The following is a 14,320-nucleotide window of genomic DNA, read 5'->3' as shown; positions in this document are numbered from 1 at the left end:
CCACCTGATCGTTATAATCATTGATGATCCAACCGTAGGATCGTCACCAAACCTTAGTACGTTATGGTACATAATATTTGAGGACATATGGATCTTCCTAAATTGAATTTCTAAGTTTGCAAAACTAATTGTTGATCACCGCTTAAGTTTAGCGATTGGCGAACATCCAACCGCTGGATCGTCTCGAAATTTTAGGATATTGTTCTAGAAGAGTAATGAGACCTTTGGGAAGTTATGGATCAAAAATCTGTTGGGCAGATATTCAGGATCGAATAACATAGGGTTGTGGACCCTACCGTTGACGGTTAGTTGACTTTTGGTCAACATGTTTTGAATTGTTTTTAAATACTAAAATTAATATTACTAGAGACTAAGTAGAGTCTTGTGGGCCTATCTTGGTTAGCGAGCTATCCGAGTTAATGTATACCTCGGTGTTTGTGAAATTGACGCCTTACTGTGATATATATGTTTATTGGACTTCTAGATAATATAAAAATAGAGGGAATTGTTATTGGCACTTCAAAAATCTCATTTTGCACTCCAAATTTTTCTATAATTAGAAAGAAAAATACACTTATGAGGAGTGTAGAATGAAATTTTTGGAGTGTTAATAACAGTTCCTATAAAAGATATGACTACTGGTATGAATATGAGAGGGAACCTTGTTAGAAAAGTTCATAGAATTCGTATTTCTATGTGGCTAGATATTGGGTAGTTAAGAGGAATCTGTAATATGTATATTTGAAATTGTGATTCATGATGAAATGACGTAGGTTATAGAATGTATGTTATGTGATTCGATATTCGTTTGTTTTGTGGAATCGATAGTGTGTATGTTAGTAATTATAATTTATTTATTTTGATGTATGTTGTGTGATGATGTGACTGCACCATGTAGCAATGGTACATGGATGGTTCCGCCTGGTTAATCCGCATTGGTGAACCATACTATATATGGGTTGCGCCTGGTTAATCCACATTGGGCAACTCTAGGATTGTGCCTGGTTAATCCGCATTGGGCGATCCTCGTTACCTAGGTATGGTCATACATAGTTTAGGGGTGATCACACCTGGTAAATCTGCATTGGGTGATCACTGCCTATTAGCATGTATAGGAGTGACTTTGCCTGGTTAATCCACATTGGGGTGTCACTATCTGCTTGGTTACTTATTATAGGTTTCGACCGAACTGTGTCACTTTAGCCTTAGTTTTTTTAATGTATTTATGAACAATGGTTTAGAGAATCTTGTGAATTGAATTAGAAAAGTCGTTGGACGTCTAGGTGACTTCTTCAGGATTTCCAACGATTCAATTATGATTTCATAAAGTATGAATTTATCAGGTATGGATATGATTGTTATTATTATGGTCAAATTAGTTGATTAATGTGACTAGAGAATGGTATTGTGCTTTGTCGGTTCTTTGATATGTTACACGCAATGAATTGCAGTATTGTGCTGAAAACCTAGTGATTTATATGATTGATGAAATGACAATATTGGTTGTAATGTGGGTTCGCTATAGAGCCCTAAATCTAAGCAATTCATGCTTGTCAAGTTCCAATATTTGATTGAGGAATGCTATGCCTTTTTGCTAAAACATACTATGATAAACGTCGAAGTGTAGTGAATGGTGAACTACGAATGGTTTGATCACATCTGAGGGTACCTAGGCAGTCTATCAGGAAGGTTAGATGCAGCAATAAAGTAAATGAAAAGCTATTCCTTTATTGGATCTTGAATGGTGTCTTGTTTATGTCTCGGAGGCGAGATATAAGAGACGTACTTGGTGATGCCACATGTCAATCCGGGACGTATCACGGGATCGAGGTGTGACAAAATACCTCAATGGCTTTTCATGATTTATTTGTATTTATATTGAAGAATGTTTTCATTCATTTATGGGTTTTTATCATAAATGGTCTCTGAAATTGACTCATCACATGAAGATGGTCCTTGAAATTGAAACTCGATCAATGTAGTCCCTGAAAATAGGTGCCATAAATCAATGTGGTCATTCCGTCACAATTGTGTCAAAAATTTTATTATGTGCTGATGTGGTACATAACTGGATCCCACAAATCTAATTAAATATTGCCAAGTGAATTAGAAAATATTTAAATAATTTTTTTAATTTTTTTTATAATTAAAAACTTAAAAATAAAAAGATGACTGTTCATCATCTTCTTTCCCTCCCCAAAAACCCAACCCAACTCCTATAATGACACAGCCATCAACCCAAGCCCTGTTATAATGCAATTACCATATGCATATACCCCCACACCCACCCAACATTGATCACCAAACCCACCACACTCTCACCACCAATGTCTTCCTCTTCCTCTTCTTTAGCTCCCAACCTCTCCCCACCATCCAATGAAACCACCACCACCTCCATCGTTCTAAAAATTGAACTAGGCGGCACCTAGGGGTTGGACAGTGACCGACCGCTCCGATTAACTGTTAATCAATTGAAAAATCGGAAAATGTATTAGGTGGACGCCTAGGTGGGATTAGGCAGGTTTAGGTGAAGCTATACAGGTCCGAGTGGGGCTGGGCAGAAGCTAACGGGCCTAGGCAGGCGTATGAGAAGAAGTTGGGACCTGAAAATGTTTCTGGAAAAATGATGTTGCTGGTCAAAAGGAAGAAGATGAAGGGGTGGGGACCACCATATTAGCTTTCAATTTAAACGGATGGGTAGGGTGAATTCTTTATGCTCCCACCATCTCCTCTCTTTTGAGTTTTGATTGCACGGGTCTTGGTCCAATTACTCTCTTTACCAATTTTTTATTCTTTTATTTCTAGTCCAATTACTCTCTTTACCAATTTTTTTATTCTTTTATTTCTTTTAAGACCATTTACATAAACTGGTAAAGGTCTATTGCTTTATTATTCTTTTTTCTTTTAAGACCATTTACATTAGTATGTATTTAAATCCCAACATCACGTATATTATTTTAAAAGAAAAGACATATTATTTATATATTATATAGTAAATTTAATTAATTTATATTAAATTTACATAAATCCGTCTAGGCGCTACGCCTAACTCGCCGTTCGATTAGTGTCTGGTGTCTTTTAGAACATTGATTTTATCATTTTTTTATTATCTTAGCCATGAATTTTATACAAGTATAATTTTTTTATAAGTGTCAATATGCACTTATTTACAAGATATACAAGAAATTTACCTAAATCCGCTTAGGCCGCTTAGGTGCTTGCGTAGAGCCCGCCTAGCCACTAGGCTCTAGCTTGCCGCCCGACTAGCGCCTAGTGTTTTTTCAGAACCTTGCCATCCTCACCCGTTTGATCACTCCAAGCCCAACCTACATCTCTCGTCCTGCGATCATATCAACGCCGTCCGCTCCAGCCAATCCAATCGGTTGCACCCCCATTCTTGCAGTCCTCGTGCTCTCCGATGCTGATAATCGAGCTAAAATCTTTCTTGTGTCGCTTGACCTAGAGTTGTAGTCGACAGGGTGGTGTGGGGCTATAATGGTTGCTCGGTGGGAAAGGAAAGAAGATGATGAACAGTTTTTTTTATTTTTTATTTTTTTTATTTTTTTATTTTATTTTAATTTTTTGGAAAAATAAAAGGTTTTTTTTTTTTATTATTTAAATATTTTAATTCACTTGGTAATATTTAATAGATTTGTGGGACTTATTTATGTGCCACATCAATACTTAATGAAATTTTTAACGGAATTCTAACAGAAGAACCACATTGATTTGCGACACTCATTTTCAAGGAATACATTGATAAATTTTCAATTTTAGGAATCATCTTGATGGGAGGGGTCAATTTTAGAGACTATTTATGATAAAAACCCTTCATTTATATATATATATATATATTTTTTTTTTTTAACCGTACAACCACATGTATTAGTATCAGACATTTTTTTATTTGAATAAACAATATTATCTATACTAATATATATATGGAATTGTTATTGGCACTCCAAATTTCTCATTCTACACTCCAAACTTTCTATATTTAGAAAGAAAAATACACTTGTAAGGAGTGTAGAATGAGATTTTTAAAATGCCAATAACACTTCCTTATATATATATATATATATATATATATATATATATATTTTAACAGTACAACCATGTGTATTAGTATCAGACATTTTTTTTATTTGAATAAACAATATTATCTATACTAATGGAGTGTGGTTGGGAAGAATCGAACTTGTCTCATAATAAACTAGTAATAAAATGATTATAATTCGCGGAAGGATAGAACCTAACAACTCTAATGGCACGTTTACATACCCGTAATCGAAATCAATTTACGGAATTGGATTTTGATTACGGAATACACCTTTGTTTACATAATCTTGGGAAATCAAAATATATGTGGGGTCCACACACATTAAGGAATTCAACTCCTAATTTTGAAGAAATTGGACTCCCTACATGAAGGAGGTATTTCAATTCCTTGACACTTGAGGAATCCGAAATGGATTTCTTCTACCAATTATGCCCTCACTTGTTTCTAATTATTCCAACATTGGCTTTCATTTGACACTCATTATGCCATCTTTTAATAAATAAATAAAATCTATTTATATATTTTTATATAGGTGAATTTTATTATATAAATTTAATTAAGAATTTTATTATATAAATTTAATTAAGAATTTAAATTAATTAATTGGTATGAAAATAATTTATTTATGTAAGGGCAATTTAGTAATCAATCTAATTTTCATTGCGATTGAAGTAAATTAGTAAACAACTTTTATGAATTCAACATCATTCTTGCCATCTTTTAATAAATAAATAAAACCCATTTATATATTTTTATATAGATGAATTTTATTATATAAATTTAATTAAGAATTTAATATAATTAATTAGTATGAAAATAATTTATTTAGGAAAGGGCAATATAGTAATCAAATTAGTTTTCATTCCGATTGAAGTGAATTAATAAACAATTTATATAGACTCAACATCATTCCTACTTCGATTCTAGACAGTTTTAGTAAATAACATGAACAAGAATCTGATTCTGATTCCACATCATTTCAATTCCTACTCAATCTAATTCCTCTACAATTCAATTCCTTCGAATTTGATTACGGATTTGGAAACGTGGCCGAAGTGGCAGAATGAGACAGTTGTGATTGCAGCTAACCGCAGTTGTGAAATTGCTCTCTCGTTAAACCCCTGTTTCACTTCAAATTTTGCCCAGAACTACAACCAAGCAACCATATTCAACACCGAGAAACAATGGAGTGCCTCGCAAATGCGTTCTCTGTGCTGGAGCTCGACGCCGAAGACGACGATCCAATGCGATTCGCATCTTCTGCTTCCAATGACACTCCTAAATCTTCAGGTTCATTCACTTTCCTTCCATCGGTTAGGGTTTAGGGTTAGGCTTATTTGGAATGCTGCCTTTTGCTTAATGCAAACCCTTTTCTCTATCTTTTGAGAATTGCTTTAGTGTGTATGATTATTTTGCCAAAAATGTGAAAAATTGAAGAAAAAGCCGTCTTGGGGTCGCTTGATTAGTTGATTGTGTATGAATTAAGCGTGCTTCACTTATTTTGTTACTAGTGAAGTTTGTTGCTGATTTAGGCTATAAACCCCTTGTTTGCTTTTGATTTTGGGACCATTTCTATGGCTACTGAGTGAGCCTGTAAATTGAGGTGATTTCGACAATATCCGGATCTAAGTCGTTGGGAATGCTTTTTAATTACTATTTACTTTTGTTATTTATATGTGGATGCTGTATACTTCCATATTCAACGCAACCAACTGAATCAGGAAACATGATTTTTAGGTTCTTTTTCTTAATTTTTCCCTCAAAGAAGTTGTAACTTTTTGAATGCGTGTGTTTTTCAGAGTGTTTTCTTGTTGTGAGGTTTTGTTGGTGATTGTATTGTACAGTGGAGATCTTGTCCAATGCTTCTTGTATAATTATGAAGCTGTAATAAAATTAATGTTATCTTACAGAAATTAACTTATTTTCTTAACATTTCTTACCTAAATGTAAACCAGATTCATGATCTTAGGCTAGACTTGGGCATATATTTAGTAACAATATTTGGACCACTTTAGATGAATATTGGTCGATAATCTTTCTCCGTATGGAGATTGAATATCTGCATTCTAATAATGCATCTTTTGAAGCAGGCAGCGATAAGAAAGTCATCAACTCTGATAAAATGTTGCTCGTAGACGAGAAGCAGAGTCAACAAAGTACAGAGATGCTTCCAAAAGAATACAAGATGCCCCTGGTATGGATTGACTTGGAAATGACTGGTGAGGGTAATATTGTTTGGTATAATATAAGAATGTCTGACTAAATGATGTTGATAATTGAAGACCCCCGGCGAAAAATAGCATTGATGATTTCTTTGATAGTCTTGGCACACTAGCCATATTTTTGGTTCTGGTAGGGGAATTTGTGTATTGGTAATGGGATAAGACTGATTTTTTGCTTTGTATTGGGCATCAAGTTAGGCTGCATTCTTTGACTTCCTTTCTTCCTTCCAAATTGGATGTTGCTGCTTCCTAGGCTTCATGCTTGTAATTGTCTGGTTCTTCTGTTCTATGTGGATAGGTGTCTATCTTTCCTGCTAAGGATGTTCTGTAGGTTAAGGGTTATTTATATATGGACAACCGGTCCACCTTAGTTGTCCTTCTCAGTCTTTTTTATTATTAATAAAATCATTCTGTTTTCTTTCTGGAAAATAAAACAAAAACGCGCATATAATATGTAGGAATGCCGGACAATGTAGTTTTTTCAAACTGACATTCTTATGTTTTCACTTCAATTGATATTTTCTATGATTAATTTCTCTAAAATGTGATGACATGAAAATCTTCTCCTTGACTTCCATGGCCATGCAGGTTTAAATGTTGAAGTTGATCGAATACTGGAGATTGCTTGTATAATCACTGATGGAAAATTAACCAAGTCAGTGGAGGTATTTTCAGCATAGTTTGTTAATGTTTGGGTAGTCAGCTACTTTATTTATCAGCACCATGTAATCTTCTAGTACATTTGAATCTTATCCCTGATTGCAATTTAAAAGATTACATGGGGTGAACTCAGTAAGTATTATAAATTTTTTTATGTTTTGGCATAATTTTGGCTGTTCCATATATGTTATATTTACTTTATCTAGAATATGTACATTCTTGCACTTTATTCCCCCTGGAATTCTATAATGAAATCTTGTCTTGACATGTAAATCCCTGTCTGTGGGGCATCATATATTGGGACAGCTTCTGAGATTCTGTGAAAGTAGTGGTTGGTATTGAAAAGAAAGAACTAAGAAACTGGATTGCGTTACAAATTTACAAGTTAGTAGAGTACATTGGTGTTGGTGTTTATGTAGAACTCTAAGACAAAAATTCAGTAATACTATTAATCTAGTTTTTAGGAATTAAGCTGATCAATCAACAATTAAGGTAACCAAGAAAGTCAACTCTTCAAACAGATTCATTTGATGCTGAAACTAGCCTATACTCCACCAGTTATAGAAAACCAATTCCATGTATACAAGGACCTGAATTTTCTTTTAGTAGAGTATTCATACATAATTACTTTAGGCTGCATGTATGCCTTATTGAAATATTTGTGCTGCACCAGTTTATGGTACTTGATTCTGAAAAAATATTTAGTTAATAGTACTTAGTGAGGAAATTACCTTTTTAGATATAGTGTGTGCACTGCTCAAGAGTTGGTCAGTCAATCAGTTCTCTCTGTTAAGTTAGGTCGATTTTGTTTTGTTATTCATATTAACTCTAGCATATCTGTCAATGGCTTGGAATTGATCTTTTGTGAATTTGGTGGGATTTTCAAGACTCAGGATATCTTATAGTGGGTGCTATATAGCTAGTAGCTACATGAAAATATCTCCCGAAAAGAAAAAACAAGATTCGAAAGTGAAGAAGGGGCCAAAACATCTCAGATAGGTTCAATTAGTAGGTTTCCAAGGGCAGTTCAGAGACTGAGTTTTCTCAATCCTAAAGAACATGTAGGACTGATAATCACTAGTAGTTTAAATATTACGGAAACTTTCCAAAGCTTCTTTGTTCTCCCATGTCCTCCTTATAATACGGAAATGGGTTGTGTTCATCAACTGTATTCCCTCTTCTCAACTTGTGAAATATGGATCGCCTTTGGATAATTTTGAACTTGTAGGTGTAATGTGATAGCATCATTCCAAAAAAAGAAACCAAAGAAAATAGGTTAGGTAGCACCAATGGTTCACATACCCATGAGAATGGGTGACTGTTTCAACTTTCTCAGTGTCATTTTCCGAAGTGCGATTGAGTCATCCTTATTCTATTAGCCTTTAACATCTGTGTAGAGGTCACAAATATGGTGAAATAACTGTGCACCGGTCTACTAAATAGAATGATCAGACGTTGATTTCTCTGAGATGATAGTCATGTGCTATTTACACTAATTGTTGACTTTGGAATTGTAAAGCTACAGCATTTTTCTAAACTTTTTTATTTATAATCTTGTAATTTGAGAAGTTAAAGAAACAAAACCTGATTGAGTTAAGGATATTTGTTTGTCGGAATACCCTGAGATGTTATCTTTTTCCTGATTCTTATTGTGGTGTCTTACAGTTCACTTGCTCTTTTATCAATTGCACTCAATTTCAACATGCATCTCAGTTGACTAACTAGCATTGTCACATGGATACCCAACCTGTTATTTTCCTCCCTTTTTCCCCTTTTATGTTTCAGGGCCCAGATTTAGTTATCCATCAAACTAAGGAGTGTTTAGATAGAATGGGAGAATGGTGTCAAACTCATCATGCAGCTAGTGGTAAGTAAGCAGGGTAATAAAATTGTCATCTGACATTTGTACTTTGTAGGAACATATGAATGAAGATTTTGTCCTCTTTATCTCCATGTGTTATTTTGTGCACAAGAATCTCTTGTCATTTTAGCATATGATAAAGGATTTCACGACTGACTAACTTTAATAATATTAGGGTTGACGACAAAAGTGCTCGAAAGTTCGATTAGTGAAAAAGAAGCTGAACAGCAGGTGTGAAAGAATTTTTTTTTTTTTTTTTTTTTTTTTTTTTACATGAGATTTCTTGTCAATATTTTTTTTATCACATGCACATTTGTTAACTGTGCGGCTGCTATGTGGTCTTGGTCCTGTTTAAGACTCATCATCTGCATATCACCAGAGATGGGGTAAAGCTACACTGTCATCTTATGAATCCTCTAAATGCTGCTGTTTCTGTTGGTATCTTTGTGTCGCTGGAGGGTTCATGTTTAGACATGTTTGCTGACCTCTTTGCCACTTAATAGCATGATCAGGAAGACTGAAAATTTCTGCTTGCTCCATCCTTCCTCATAGTTGAGTAATTTTCTCTAGAATCTGCTGCTTTTGTTGAAAGTGCTGTTGTAGACTGTATAGGTTTTCTCTAGTTATAGATCCATAGAATTGCATGCCTAAGGTGGCTGTGGTACCACTTGATGTAGATGGAATTATGGAAGAAATTATAGTTCCTTCTCTGAAGGGGAACCTGGGAAAAGCTCTTTATACTTCATCTTCTATTAGACACTTCTATTCCATAAAAAGAAGGTTTTGAACTCCAAAACTGCATCAATGAATTTCTCTTATCCTTGGGGCCTAAGTAACACTTGGTATTTCTACATATTCGTTATTACTTTATTAGAGAAACTGAATGGCTCCTAAACTGTGACTAAATCTGATAACTAGACACCAGAAATAAAAGAAACAAACGGAAATGTATGATTATTTGCATCAGGGTATAATTAAGACTATGATGCACTCATGAACCTTCAGTTTGGGTTGGTATAATTAATTATTGTTCTGTCGTTCGATGTCTGGTATTCTTTTAATCAATATTCAATGTGATTTTAATAACACGTGTTTAATCATAGGATTGAATAAAAAATTTAAACAATTTCAATGGAATTATTTTTAAAGAATTCTACCTCTGAGTTTCTCGATGTCAAAATAGCAAACAACCTGGAACTTTTGGTCATTTCCTCACTTAGAGAAGACAAATTTGATATCCATTGTACTTTCCCTTAGTTGTTTGGGATAAGAAAATTCTCCGACCTTGTTTTGATGAACAACTAGTTAATTTAATTGTTACATACACATTACTTATTAAGTAATCATCCTTTTTTCACTTCATTTGTGATCTTTTTGTATGTTCTAGTTGTATCTGTTCGAGCAAATTTAATTGTTGATGATATTATTGTCACATACTTCTTTCTTTATATTTCTGGGCAAGTAAATATGTACTTGAATACTGCAGGTCATAGAATTTGTAAAGAGAAACATTGGAACATATCAACCTGTCTTAGCAGGAAATTCAGTTTATGTGGATTTTCTGTTTTTGAAGGTAATTTGAATCACTTTTCCTGGATTTTATTCGTAATTAACTTGAATTGCATAAAGGTCTAATAGGAGGTTGATTGATTTTGATGTATTTTTTTATTAGTAGTACAATGGTATTATTTCATAAGCCGATCAGCATGCAAGGAGGGACCCCACTGTGCAGCACATCTGTTTTGTGTCTGCATTAATGGACATTTTTCACTTATTTGGTTGTTTTCCTGTTATGTCGGAAGCAGATGCTTGGAGTAGGGATTCTGGGAAAATAAGGATAGAAATACAAATTAGATATGATTGTAATCACAAGCTTCGTCAGAGTAGGAAACTAAATAAGAACCAAATCACTTACTAGGAAACTAAGTTGCACCCGTAAACAAACCAGGAAACCAGATATTTACGTAATCAGAATCCTAATTATAGCAGTTTTTTTTTTTTTTTTTTTTTTATCTCCAAAAAGAATTGGTGGTTCCAGTTTTGAAATTACAGTTAAGGATTACACCATTCTAACTAGAAACATCTATATTAGACTTGGGAAAGTGTAACGTAAAATGATGAGTAAACTAACATCTATATTGGACTTGGGAAAGTGTAACGTAAAATGATAAGTAAACTCTTCAAGGGAGTCCACACCTCAGTTTCCTGATGAATGCTTACATTCCATCTAGGTTACAGTTCTGCTACAAGGTTTTGCTATATTAGGTTACAGTTATGCTGCACAGTGTTACACAGTGTTATACTGTTGTCTAGTAGCTATAATAGAGCAGAGCCAGAGTAAGCAATAGGATCAAGTTATAAATTGTGCAGTCTGACATTTTCCACAAGAAATCTAATGGAAGAAGGGTGACAAGAAGCGTGAGGAATTTTAATGATTTTACAAGGGAAACAAATTTGTATGATCCGGAGTTGCACAACATCTTCTTTACATTGTAAAAAATGATGGAAACTGTGATTCAGGGGAGATTGGACAGATTTAAATTCAGTAGAATGGGAAGAGGAATTTCCTCATTGAGGCCATTAGCGCTTACTACTTACTAGGATTTCTTCAGATCGTTGTCCTGTTGTGTTTGATCTGAAACACCACTCGAGAAAGTGATTTGAGGAATGGTGGAATGATGAGAAGATTCAAGTCTGGGGTGGGAAGGTGACAAGCTTATGAGGAAATTAAAAGGGATGAGGAGGGAAGATCAAAAGAAAGTAATAAGGAAGATTTCGGAGATGTAAAAGACACGGGGCGTTCGTAAACAGGGACCATACTATAGATGTAAGTTTGATTGCAAACGAGGTTGTGGACGAAGTGAGGAAAAAAATAGTAGTAGTTTGTAAAATTTATTTAGAATAGTCCTGACCATGTGGATTGTGGTTTCATGGTGTTTTCTTTGGAACAAAAAGGTTTATGGGGCTTTTGGAGGAATTGGAATATTGGACAAGGGCATATGTTTGAATTCAATTTAATTGTTCAATTTCTTACCAAAAGAAAATGTCATCTTTGTGTCTGTTATGGAAGATAAAGCTCTAACTATTCCCTTGGCTGCCCATTACTTTTCCTTGTCTGAGAATGAACGGTTGTACTTTTTTGAAGATTCCGCAAACATCTTCCTTATTTTGTTAACATTCCTTATTTACATATGAATATAATCAGCTTGGTTGGAGTTGTTTAACTGGTTTCTTTCTGGCAGAAGTACATGCCGGATTTGGCTCGCCTTTTCTCCCATGTATTAGTGGATGTTAGCAGTATTAAAGCTCTATGCATTCGCTGGTATCCTAGAGGTAAGAATCCTTACATAACCTGGTACACTCTAATTTTTCTCTACCAACACCTTTAGGCCATCCGAACTGAGAAAACGGGTATATTGAACACGAGTGTTTACCCGGAAGCTTTGTTGTACTTGCACTCCTGAATGAATTTACTTGGGACATGTATCGACTAGTTAGTTAATTTGTATGGTGGTTGTTTAGCAGATAATCAGAAAGCCCCTTCCAAAGAAAATAAACACAGGGCCTTGGACGATATCAGAGAAAGCATCGGAGAGCTCAAATACTACAAGGACAATATATTCAAAGCATTTAGAAAGAAGTGACTCAAGGCGGCCTCAAACCCCTTTACTACTTCATTACTAGCAGTTTGTGTATTACTACTATAATTATGCATTAAAATTAAACAATGGAGATGATTTGTATTGGGACTACATCGATGTTGTGCCGACCTGTCAAGTTATATAATTATGTCCGACTTATCTGGTGATTGTTTTTAAACTTAAATGGACCTCGGGTTTTCTTAATTTTTGTATATCTTATATGTTTTGTTTTTTTTAGTACAATGATATATTTACAGTAAGGTGAGGGGAAAGTTCGGCTAAGCCACACAATGGATAACCTAATATGGTATCGAATTTGTCATCCACGACATTCGAACCTAAGGTCTCTCACTTACAATTAAAGAGGAATACTATCAGATTGTAATACTAAGAGCATCTCCAATGGGAGTCCCTATTTAGGGTTTCTCATCACCACCTTTGAGTACTCATATAAGTACTTAAAAGGGAATCTTTGTGTCCCTGAAGGAATATTGCCTTCAATGGAAGAATCCTTATGGTATAATCAATCTTAAATTTGAGGTTTTTACAATTTTATGTGATAATTTGATTAGGTACACATTTTTTGTTTATGTTAACATTTTTTTAATTAATTTAACATTACGTTCTCGTAAAATATTTTTGTGAACATTTTAACAAAAAAAAATTCAAAATTTTTTTCTTCACAAAATTGTAACTAGAATGAGTAAATGGAGTACGAGTGAACTGAGTATAGGAGATGAAGTTGTAGTTAGATAATTTGGTATTTATAAGAATGATGAGAGCACAACATGAGAGAGTAACCCAAATTGAAACTATTAATCTTTTAACGGATGCAATATGAATAGAGAAAAGAAAAAAATTGAAAATCAACATGGGAGGGTAATCTCAATTGAAACGGTTATTTAATTGGAACCAAAGATCCCAATGGTAAAAAATTTTAAAAAGTAAGAATCAATCTGGACTCTCCATTTTAAATGGTTGAAAAGAAAAAAAGGAGAAAAAAAAAAGAAAAAGAAAAGACAAGGTCATGTGAATGGGATCCGCACCTACTTTTCCACTTAATTAGTCCTTTTGGGTCTACCATTTTAGTCCCTATAGAGTTTCTATATGTGGGTACATATACCAAGTGTTCGGCGAGTCTTTATAGTTTAGGGACTCACTTTCTCACTCATTTAATTCCTATATTTGTGTATATTCATTTTATAAGTAAAAAAGAATATCAACTTAATCATCGAGGAAAGGAAAGGAAAGCGAATCAAATCAAATAAATATTAGAAGGTTCGGCTCAGTTTTATTTGGGCCTAAAGCCCAATTCTTTATGCCTCCATATTTTTTCAACTTTGTTCGTCAAAGTATGCCAAAAATATTTAAAGTAAACTAACATTAAATACCACGTTTTTTTATACAACGAGATATATATATATACACACACATACGCACATACACAAATATTAAGACGAAAGGAAATAAATTAGTTAATAACTCATTCTTAATATCCCAACATAAGATTTCTTATGAATGGAGAAAGGTTTTATGGAAAAGTATCAAGCTCAACCCATTTTATTTGGGTTAAGCCATAATCTGTAGGCCAAGACATTTATAAAAATAAAGACGCTACATTTTGCTCCCATTGCACATGATCTACAGGCCACTTCGCACAGTTGCTAAAAATTACATCAAAACTCTTTTCTAGTACCTGAATTTTTACTAGACAACATGGTAGGATTGACAATTATGTAATTATTTTGAATTATAGCAGTATTTATAAAATGATTTTTGTTGACTTTTTCATTGATGTCTAAACTAAAAACATGGTAGTTGCCCTTGCCGCACCGTCGATCCTTCAAACCCAAATTTTTTATCAATTTGTAAATGT

The 14,320-nt window shown here is 34.0% G+C and overlaps 1 protein-coding gene across 2 annotated transcripts; it reads left to right on the top strand.

The window, feature by feature from the left end:
• Positions 1 to 4,985: 4,985 nt before the first annotated feature.
• LOC137748889 (Polynucleotidyl transferase, ribonuclease H-like superfamily protein) lies at positions 4,986 to 12,603 on the top strand. Of its 2 annotated transcripts, none has more exons than XM_068489081.2 (8): positions 4,986 to 5,350; positions 6,151 to 6,279; positions 6,871 to 6,947; positions 8,728 to 8,809; positions 8,979 to 9,034; positions 10,290 to 10,376; positions 12,046 to 12,136; positions 12,329 to 12,603. In XM_068489081.2, the coding sequence occupies exons 1-8, from the start codon at positions 5,245 to 5,247 to the stop codon at positions 12,445 to 12,447; spliced, it is 747 nt and encodes a 248-aa protein (XP_068345182.1). In that variant the 5' UTR covers positions 4,986 to 5,244; the 3' UTR covers positions 12,448 to 12,603. The 2 variants fall into 2 exon arrangements, with proteins under 2 accessions (XP_068345182.1, XP_068345181.1); XM_068489080.2 differs by having other exon boundaries at positions 12,326 to 12,603.
• The last annotated feature ends 1,717 nt before the right edge of the window (positions 12,604 to 14,320 follow it).

Source organism: Pyrus communis, chromosome 2 (assembly GCF_041283825.1).
Source record: "Pyrus communis isolate YQ-2024b chromosome 2, ASM4128382v1, whole genome shotgun sequence".
In the NCBI taxonomy this organism is placed as follows: Eukaryota; Viridiplantae; Streptophyta; class Magnoliopsida; order Rosales; family Rosaceae; genus Pyrus; species Pyrus communis.
This window is presented reverse-complemented; position numbering and strand designations above follow the sequence as displayed.

Excerpts from the sequence above, each read along its gene's own strand:
- LOC137748889 (XM_068489080.2), top strand. The coding sequence starts at position 5,245 with ATGGAGTGCCTCGCAAATGCGTTCTCTGTGCTGGAGCTCGACGCCGAA. Across the intron at positions 5,351-6,150 it reads TGACACTCCTAAATCTTCAG|GCAGCGATAAGAAAGTCATC; the intron begins GTTCATTCACTT and ends CTTTTGAAGCAG. Across the intron at positions 12,137-12,325 it reads CATTCGCTGGTATCCTAGAG|CAGATAATCAGAAAGCCCCT; the intron begins GTAAGAATCCTT and ends GTGGTTGTTTAG.